Source organism: Carassius auratus, chromosome 24 (genome assembly GCF_003368295.1).
Source record: "Carassius auratus strain Wakin chromosome 24, ASM336829v1, whole genome shotgun sequence".
Classification (NCBI taxonomy): Eukaryota; Metazoa; Chordata; class Actinopteri; order Cypriniformes; family Cyprinidae; genus Carassius; species Carassius auratus.
Window position 1 is genome coordinate 19,978,145 of NC_039266.1, and position 10,527 is coordinate 19,988,671.

General features: G+C 32.8%; 1 protein-coding gene and 1 long non-coding RNA gene across 3 annotated transcripts; one reads left to right on the forward strand and one right to left on the reverse strand.

Moving 5' to 3' along the window:
- Positions 1-298: 298 nt before the first annotated feature.
- Positions 299-4,041, reverse strand: LOC113042556 (tissue factor-like). The gene is made up of 6 exons (XM_026201497.1): positions 3,852-4,041; positions 3,648-3,756; positions 2,698-2,891; positions 2,428-2,612; positions 1,391-1,559; positions 299-995 (listed from the first exon to the last, which is right to left on the reverse strand). Exons 1-6 carry the CDS (start codon positions 3,928-3,930, stop codon positions 853-855), a joined length of 879 nt encoding a protein of 292 aa, XP_026057282.1. The 5' UTR covers positions 3,931-4,041; the 3' UTR covers positions 299-852.
- A 635-nt stretch (positions 4,042-4,676) lies between these two features.
- LOC113042775 (uncharacterized) lies at positions 4,677-10,094 on the forward strand. 2 transcript variants are annotated; one of them, XR_003275626.1, is made up of 4 exons: positions 4,677-4,771; positions 5,876-6,009; positions 9,400-9,512; positions 9,609-10,094. It is a non-coding gene; the product is annotated as an uncharacterized LOC113042775 (long non-coding RNA). The 2 variants fall into 2 exon arrangements; XR_003275627.1 differs by having other exon boundaries at positions 5,876-5,996.
- The last annotated feature ends 433 nt before the right edge of the window (positions 10,095-10,527 follow it).

Sequence of the window (10,527 nt, forward strand, 5' to 3'; positions counted from 1 at the left end):
TAAAAAGGATCTAATATATATATATATATATATATATATATATATATATATATATATATATATATATATATATATATATATATATATTCTTTAGAAATGAGGCTTGCACTTAAAATATTTGATGGGTGAAGTTACATTTAATGGAATAATTCCTCTAATTTACATTTGAGGGCGCAGTTGAGCCATTTATTTAATTGATAGACATCTAAATGAGTTTGATGAAGCAATATGAAACATAACATAAAATATAACGACACATGTGCATTTTTGTATATATAACAGTTTTATTTAAAAAATAAAATAAAATCCCACCTCAGTACCATTCCTATTGTTTTCACAGGTTTGTAGAATAATGATAAAGTTGATCAAAATGACAACAATAAACCAGATTTAACATTATTTTATGATTGCTGGTTACCCACGTACATGTAAACCTAAAATAAAATGTTTTGCTGTCACAAAAATACTTTACAAACAAATATAGTCTACCACATTAATAGCTAAAAAAATAAATTAGTGTTCTTTCATTTCATAAAATGTGCTCTGATTTTGATTCTCCCAAGTGCGCGCAATAAAAACCCATTATAAACCATACAGTATTTCCGTTTGTTAGAAAGTAGAAGAAATAAGGCAGTGCTTATAAAATATAAAATATTTTACACTTCAGTGCCAGACTAAAGAACCCACCACCAGACAGCATAAAGGTCTTGTCTTGCTAAATAATATGTCTAACATATCTACAGTTTGAGGTTTCACAGAAACACAATTCTCCCATTGTTTTCTAATAGAACGGGACGCCATCCTCCCTAAGGGAGTCCAGTTGAGATCTACCAAACAAAGCATCCTCACTCCTCACACACCTTTCAGGGGTGATCCCTCTTTTCCTTTGTTTATTTCTCTCTGTCTTCGTCTGTAGCACATCACGATGAAAATGATTGTTGTTACTGCCAAAATGATAATGAATATGGCTCCGAAGATGACACCCACACCATACTCTGCAAAAACATTACATCATCGTCATTAAAGTCAAGACTTGGTTCGATGAGCTTGTGATGGACACCGCAGGAATTTTGCAGCTCTATTGGTCCCTAGACGCTGTGATGATTAATTTACAATCCACCCAACGGACACATTTCTTAGCAATTATGAGTGCTATCGGTTGGATTAAATGTCTCTGTGAAGCACACATTCATAGAGTCCATAGAAATCTGTGATGTGATACTTTATCAGCTCTTTGACACTTCATACAGGGATGTGTTACAGCCAGAGTCCAGATCGGGAGAGTGTCTATTTTGGGAAAATGATTCGCTCTAACGTTTGCATTTCCTGAGATTGTTGTGTTGAAAATCCCTGACAGACCATGTTTTAGTGTAAAAAGTGAAAGCATTACCTGCAAAGACAGATGTGTTTTCTTCTGGTGAGCACTGGATGTTGCTGACTTCCCCGTGTTGTTTGTCTAGAGCGCGGAAGGGTAGGAAAGCCTGAACGTTAAAACAGTAACTCTCTCCTCGGTCCAAATCTGTCAGCTCAATGGTGCTGTCTTTACTGATCTTCTCTCTCTGAAGAGGCAAAGACATAAAATATGTTTAATATATAAAGTTTGCAATAATAACGATTTTTAAAAATGTTCTAATGTCGCTTATTCTCAGCAGGGTTGCATTTATTTATGCATTTATTAACAGTAATATTGTGAAATAGTATGACAATTTAAAATAAAAGTTTTCTATTTTAATTTATTTTAAAATATAATTTATTCCTGTGATACCAAGCTATATTACACCTGTGTTCAGTGTCACTTGATCCTTCGGAAATTATTTTAATATGCTAATTTACTGCTCAAGATTATTATTAAAGATGAATGTTGTGATGGCTTTTTTATGGAAACAAAAATTAATTTTCTCCAGAATTCTTTGATTAATAGATATTCAAAATAGCAGCATATTAATCAGCGTTTAAATAATGTAATTATAAATATTTTGTAACATTATAACTGTCTTCACAGTCAGTTTTGAACAATATATTGCATCCTTGATAAATAAAAGTATAAATTTATTTTTTTAATCTTTATGAAATCTTCTGAATAGAACTTTTGAGATATTTTTGTAATTGTCATTTCTATTGTGCACTACATAATAAATCTAGGTGAATAAAAATATTTTTTTAAATTGTCATATTTTTAGAAAGACATATAATTACTCTTCAAGTTAAAAAAATATATATTTTTAAAGAAAAACAGTAATACATTGAATTAAACATACATTTGAATAAGAAATTTTTTTTTTTTTTTTTTGAAATGTTGTTTTATACTAGAAGTCGGGATAGCACTAGACTTTAAAAAGTAGTGAAAGAGCTCAGAAAAGTCTGTTTACTGCTTATAAAAAAAGATTTGACAAATGAAAGATAGCACACTTTACAGTCAACACTAACCTTTCCTGTGCTCTTGGCTTTTCTGTAGGCAACCTTATACTGCACGTTGTCTCCGAAAACATCCCGAATATTCAGTCTCTTTTTATCCTCATTAAAGAGAGCTGTGGGGATGTCCATTACGAGCAGCGTTATCTTCCTTTTGTCGCTGCTTACTTCTATTGTAAACTCTGGCTTGCCAATGGCAGCTGAAAGAGAATCAAAACAGAAGACCTTTACAATGGTTCAATATCTTTTTGTCATTAAATAAAGGTGGTTGTAAAAGATACTGACTGTCATAGTAAGGGGAGAATTTCTCCGAGCTGACATGAGGGAACTCAACCATATCTGAGGAGACGCCCCGCATGGGTTCAGACAGGACGTCAGCGCTGTAAGAGGCATTCAGGTCTTTTAACCTTTCTGTCAGGTCGCATTCAGTTTCCATCATCTTGACACAGTGCTGCATCCGTTCTCTGTCCTGGCCGAGTCTACAGTCATTTTACACAGACATTAAGATAGTAAAGCAAACATTTAGAAATAATAAATGATATTAGATGAGAAAAAAGTGACAGGTTGGTGCCCTGCTGTAACAAGTCCTGGGGGTGGAGTGCAAGAGTTGCCAAATCTGCCTCATGTGAGAGATTAATACAGAGCTTATCGTTCATAAAGGTTCTTATGCTTTAAATATTAATAAAAGAATATCTAAACCCACTAACATTTAAATCAAATCAAGTTAAATTGACTGCAGAGATAAATGCAATGCACTTTTAATTCATTTACTGAGGAAAATTGATTGAGTAGAAATTAACAGAAAAGTTTAAAACAATAGAAACAAAATACATAATACACTTTTATGATCTTTTATCAGTTTATTGCCCTTTTCAGATTACACAGTGAGAAACCTTTTGATATAATCAACGAATTATGACTTGATTGGTCAGAATCAATATGATCTAAGTAATATTAGTCTTTTCGCTATTGTATGACACTAAAACGTTGAAGCTCATAGTGTACGTTTTACTTTATATAAACCTGCAAGAAGAAACTGTAACAGATCTAGACCCTTCGCTATTATGGAAAATACCTTTTAAAGTGTTTTTTAATTGAACCCGGAAAGGGTGTGGTTCCTAAACAAATTATTTTCATAACTCTGATGCTGCATTCAAGACAGTGAATGTAAAATATACAACCTTACTACTGTGCTATATATTAATAAAAAAAAAAAAAAAAAAATGACGACTTACTTTGAAAATTCGACAGTGTAGGAATAATTGGTTGGTTTTGGGCTCCATGTTAATATGGATTTAAAATTGACAGAGGACCAGGATACGTTTTGTGCTTTTGGAAAGATTTCTACGAAACAGAAAAGCGAATGAATCAATACATTACTAGAACGATAGAAATGAATAACACGCATTCAGTCATCTCGACACAGGTACGCGACTCACCTGAGGCGCAAGAGCTCGTGAAAAATAAAACCAGTACCAATTCAAGCCGGCTATATTTCATTTGCCTGTTACTTTCCATACTGTCCCCAGGCGAAAAAATTAATCCAATTTCAGTACGAAGACCAAGAAAAAAAATCGGTACGAAGACCAAGTAAAACTCCTTTTACCAGGCAGGATAAAAATGACGGTGAAAACTCGTCGCAGGTGGTTTTTGAAGCACCCTCCTTGTGTGTGTGAGTTCAGAAAACCCACCCAGATTCCAGCGACCCTCAGGAAGCCCCGCCCTCCAGGACAAGTGAGTCTGTCTCTGTCTATGCACACACAAATATACTCACACAGTTTATTACATAAACGACTAAAGAACTTTAGTGATTAAAGAATGCAAGTTAAAAAGGAAAAAAATATTTTAATCATCAAATAATATGCAATTATTTATGTGACTATATATATATATATATATAATTTAATAGTTATTCACTGATAGTGCTGATATTTAAAATTCTTATTTAACCTTATATAACAGTTTTGAGATTGTTGCGTTTGAATTAAAAATTTGATCTGAAGCATTGTTCTAAGGGATGAGATGCAAACTAAACATGATTTAATCATGCATTATGTCACGTAACTGCTTATGGGCATTAACTCTTCTGATGACCACCATGACAACATATTACTCATGACATGGTCACGATTTGTATTTTGGGAAGCATGACTCCAGTTCTGTCCCAGTTTCAGCCGGTATGTGATGCAGGCACCTCTAGAGCGCTGAATGCCAGCAGGGGTCTGTTGCCCATTCAGATCCTTATGTAAATCAGCAGCTGGTACCTCACTCTAGCCTGTGGCTTTGCATGTTAAAATGCTTCCAGTGCTTCCAGTGAAACTCACCCAAAACCACAAGGGATAAGATAAGACTGGAAAAGGTTGGTTTTCCTTTAAGTCTCATTATTGCCATTTGAGAATCTCTTTACACAATTGGCTGTGCAACTTTTAGGCAATTGGCTGTGCCAAATGTGGGTATTTAATGCCTAAACAATAGGGTTTGTCAAAAATTAACAACTTTGAACTGTTTGAAAGATGTTTTATCAAAGACATTTTTGTTAGGAGTTTCATACAGGTGCAAGTAAAAAAGAGCTCATTCAGTATAAACCTATAAGCTTGTTTTGGGAATGTTAAGTTTTTCTGAATGAACAAACATTCTTAATTTAACGTTAATAGAATGTTCATTCAATGTTATCTGGTCTTTAAAGGAATAGTTCACCCAAAAATTAAAATGTACTCAAAATGTACTCAATCTCGGGCCATCCAACAGTAGATGAGTTTATCAGAACGGATTTAGAGAAATGTTGCATTACTTCTCTTGGTCACCAGTGGTCCTCTGCAGTGAATGGGTGCCGTCAGAATGAGAGATCAGACAGCTGATTAAAAAAAAATCAAATGATCACATCAAGCATCTTCATTTTTGGTTGAACTATAATGCTTTCAAATGTGAGCGCAAAACATTCAACCAACATCTTTGAGAACATTCAAAAGTAATTTTTCCACAATATTTGCAAAAAGCTGAAATGGAATGTTCATATAATCAAGAAATAGAAATAACATTTTCATGGGAATGTTACCTAAATGTTCTCAGGACATATTTTTTTCAGCTATGACTATATGAGATTTTTTTCAACCATTTTTAGCCACTGTAAGATTAAAATGATAAATCTGATGGGTTAGAAATATTAGACTCTGCACAGTTTGAAATACCATTCATGCTGAGAGCACAAACAGTGCTGATATTTATGGTTATGGGTTTATTCAAAACAGAATAATACAGATTATTTATATAAAGGAAAATGTGATTATTTGACCACTCCAAATATCCAGAGATAAAACCAATGAGTCATGAGGCTCTCGAGGGCCAGTGGCTCTGTTTGAACAGAAGTTGGAAAGTTGATATTCTTTATATATTAGTATATGTGAATTGCATTCCTCATGTGAATGAAGTCATAATCCATTTATTTATTTATTTTTTACAATAGAACTGATCCACTGCGGTGTCTCCTCCTCCTCCTCATCATTATGGCTCTGGGGTTTTCCTGACCTCTCTGTTTATCCGGATCATCTCAATTGCTTCACCAGAAACCTGTGAGAGGATGTGAGGTCAGAAACAATGGTCAGAGCCTGAGGTTTGGCTGAACTCACTTGTACTCTGTGAAACTCAATGCTGCTTAAAAAACAACCATGCCATATGCACTTTAATAAAAATGATAGATTTAGGAAAATAATCATAAAAATTAAAGCACAAAATAACTGTATTGTTTAACCTTTCCAGAGATTACAGCAAAGTGACATTATAACCTTTGTGCAAGTGATTCCTTTTGTATTTTGCTATATAAAAAATATCAATTATTTATCTATTATTTAATTTTAATTTAAACCATTAATAACCTTATTAATCAAATAAATAAAAACACTTTTTTTTTCCAAATAATTGTGGCCAACATGTATTTGAAAAAGCATTCATTAAATCATGAGAGTTTCCACCCGTTTTCAGTTAATGAAAGATAAGGATTTTGTCAGAGATTTAAAGGATTAGCAATGCAGGTTTTCTTTGTTCATATTTACCAAGGGTGACAATAATTCTGGTCATGACTGTAACTGAATATTAAATATCGATTGAAATATCAATACATTTAAATGTTTTTAATATTGGTTGATAGTTATGGCACCAAATATACATCATATCATACATTTATGATGTTTTTTGTTTTAAAAGGATTTGGTCACAATATAAAGAACAGTGTGAACATTCTTTAAACAACATGTGGTGATGACATGAAGTACAACATGAATAAATGATGACTGTATGTTTTTTTTTTTTTTGACCAAATTATTCCTTTTAAAAAAGGCACAATATAAGGAAATCAGCTCATTTTATCACACACCCAAATTGTTCATGTTTATGAATGTTTCTGTATTGCCTTGGCAAGTTTTGCTCTCCATATTGGAAAAAAAACAACATCCTAATTTAAGGATCAATAAATTATGCCTCACTGGAAAGTCCCCTGGGCCGTTGAAATATTATTTAGTCTTAGCTTGTTACTTCAAAATTTTTCCAAGTTTATATTCAAACTTAAATATACTGCATAATGCATATACATAGTGCTTTACACATTTTAAGAACCAAACCAAACCGATTCCTTCAGAACACACAGAGAAGATAACTTTTTTCACATATTTATTCATTTCTTTGCTCATAATCCAGGTAAACAGACTCCTGTGGCCTGATGAGGTCATTTCATGGAATTGTTTTCATGTTTTCTTGACAGAGGAAATACTAAAAATTAAAAACACAATTTGCTGTGAGTTTAACCTTTCTGTTTTTACAGACGGTCTCCAGGCTATTCTTCGTTACACTAAGATGTCATTACACTTTATTTTTAAGTGTGTCATCCTGAATCACACGTCCTGAAACTTTATAATCGACCTTTGACAGGTTTTTACTGTAAAAAGTAGCAAAAAAACCCTGATAACCAAAAACTAATAGCCAGTGAATAAATAATTCCATACTGACAATGTAAGAACTTCCAGAAACAGAAATTCCACATCGGCTGAAGGTTGACAATGCATGTCCTGCATTATTACTCAAACCATTACAGCAAGTCTGGAAGCAACTTCCTAACTCTGGGCCTCATCTGTCATCTCTTTACTGTTAGTTCAAATAGAGGCTGGAGTTCCGGTGACATAAAACAAGATTTTGTGCATTTTTCTCAAAATTATGTTCATTATTGGGATCGGTGCACATGTGGACAGATTTTGCTCACTCGTTTCAGAGCAGACAGCAGCTCTGGATTCGAAAACCTTACATATTGCATATTTCTAACGCTTACAATGACACGTTATCATCCATTTCACTTTAGGATACTGATTCAAGTAGTTCCTTTAGAGGCATTTTGTAATACTCGAGTCATTACTAGTGGTTTATCATGATCTTCACTTTAGAATTAATTATACATTATGCATAATTATGAACCTGTATACAGTTCTCCAGGAGATATAAAAAAATAATTAGTTAATGATTATATAAGAATAAAGCATTATATCTGCTTTATAAGTACTAATAAACAACTAATGCATTAATTAATTAATTAATAGTGAGAATTGGTCATTAATATAAAGTGTTGCCATTTTTTTTTTTTTTTTTTTTTTTTTTTTTTGATATTCTTGTAGGATGCATTGAATACACAGTTGCCTTATGGTCCTGAAACAGAAAAAAAAAAAAAAAAATGTTCGACTGTTTCATTTGAACTTGCAAAAAGGAAAGAGTTCAGGTAACATAGTAAGATTTCAGGAAACAAACTGATTGCAATTTTAAATACAAAGCTCAACAGTTATAAAAACACGATGCCAAAAATATATCATTATTTACTAGCTTGGTTAATTATGAATAGACACAAGCTTGCAAAAATTTTAAAGAGCATATAAGCTCTTTCAAGACAGTGGACAAACTTATCAAACTTGCATTCCTGGGTGAAAAGGCGTGCAAGGGAACTAAACATAATATCTCACAAAAGCAAGAATGTGGTCCTGCCATTATCATTCTTGGCAGGCTGGCATGAACTTACTGGCATGTTCTTGAAATCTGAACAAAACCAACATTCGCAGGAGAGATAATTAGTTTCATTTGAACCTGTGACCGGTTCTCAATAAAGCTAACGAGTAATTTGTTGATTTATTTGTCTATGCATTACATGCTTATTGCAAAAGCCCAGGTGGAATCTGTGGAAAATCTACCAAACATGGTCAAATGTGTTAAACAAAGTACTTCTAAGTAGCTGACAGCCATACAACATACTTAAGAATGAAACATACAACGGTCAAAAGATGTGTAGCATAGCAAAGCACTAACAACCACAGCAACTGCATAGCAACACCTTGGCGATCAGTTTCGCTTGTCTGAAACATCAACATCAAAATCCGGTCCAGATGCACTGCATTTTCCCACACTACATTAACTCTTTTGTTTATTGACAGAAACTTTTAAGGTTATTATTTTGTACTCAATTCTTCAAGGGAACTCTGTAACAAAACAGGCACCCCTTTGAGAGTCCCTTCGGAAAAAGAACATCTGGATCGACCACATTCTTTTGCATGTGGCTTGACTTGTGGCAGAGTGGATTTGTACACTCAGAGGACTTTGGTTTATGAGCAAGGGCAATAACATGCGGCCATTAAAGATAGCGGTAAACACTGTAAAAAAGAGTTAAGTTTAGAACTTAAATTTTTTTTTGCGTTGCTTTTTTTAATAGTTGAAATCATCAGCATATTTGCCTTAAACAATCAATATTTTTATATTTGTTATATTTTAAAAGCAAATGTAAATCTTTACTTATGTATAAATGCAGTCCCTTGCCTGACGGATTAAACTAAAATACAAAAATATATACATTTTCAAAGTTAATAAATAAAACAAAGATTGGAGTATGTTTACATTCAACTCATTACTTTAATTATGTGTGAAATTTATCAATTTCTAAATGAATTTTTTTAATGATTTTTTCAGTGTAGTGATCATTGGGCAGAAAAGCCACAAAAGACCAAAAAGTACAAAACAACATGATGAACATCTGCTAGCTGAGCAGAATGCAAAGCTGCATCTTTGGCTCCGAGTTACTGGTAAGTCCGCCTCTCCCCAATCATGTGACTGTGTTTGAGCCAATGAGCAACACAAATTCATTAATAGTTGTTTACCTTCCTTCCCTCATCAAACAGGCATCCTGGAGAGATGTTAAAAGTCCAGATTTCAGACCTTTCGGCCTGCTCCCTCTAGGATGCCAGTTACAAAGAAAGCTTTACAGAGAGTGGAAGAGAAAAAAAACACAACTTGATGAACATGTGCATAGACTAGGAGCAATACATGTTGTGTTCACACTACATTCTCTTTACATCTGCCTAGTGATCAACACTGCTGTGCAATTGTTTGAGGATTTTCCACATTTTCCTTTATAGATAAGCTGAAGTTACAGTCAAAACGACTGACTATGCAAGACTGTAATGACAAAGCTTTCCAGTAGTGCCATGAGTCAGAGACAGACACTCAAAACAAATGAAATGCCTAAAAGCGGAAATGACAAATCACTCCTCTAAGTACGATATATTTATAGTCACTCAAAAATACAAAAACGAACACAACACATCTGCTTGAAGGGAAAAAAAAAAATACATATTTAACTAAAATTAAAATTAAAATATAATTAATCCCATAAAATAAAAACATTTCCAATACTTGAAATAAAATAAACGTTAACTGAATTAAAAAATAAAAATTATATATATATATATATATATATATATATATATATATATATATATATATCAGATAGTTGCCAAAATAGCATTTCTTATTTTAATCAAGTTTAACTTGATGTAGTAAAATAACTTACAAATATGCAATTGTAAATTATAATAAAAAAATAAGTAAACATATACAGTATAAAAGAGAAAATAGACATATTAAAATACAGAAAATTACAGACATGACAAAAACATGCAACAAAATTACTGCAACTTTAACTAAATTTGAAATGAAAACAGAAAATATACTGACTCAAAATATTATTAAAACAATAAAAGTATCTTACTGATACTAACATAACACTGAATAGAAGATGCAAAGTCATTATCATAAACA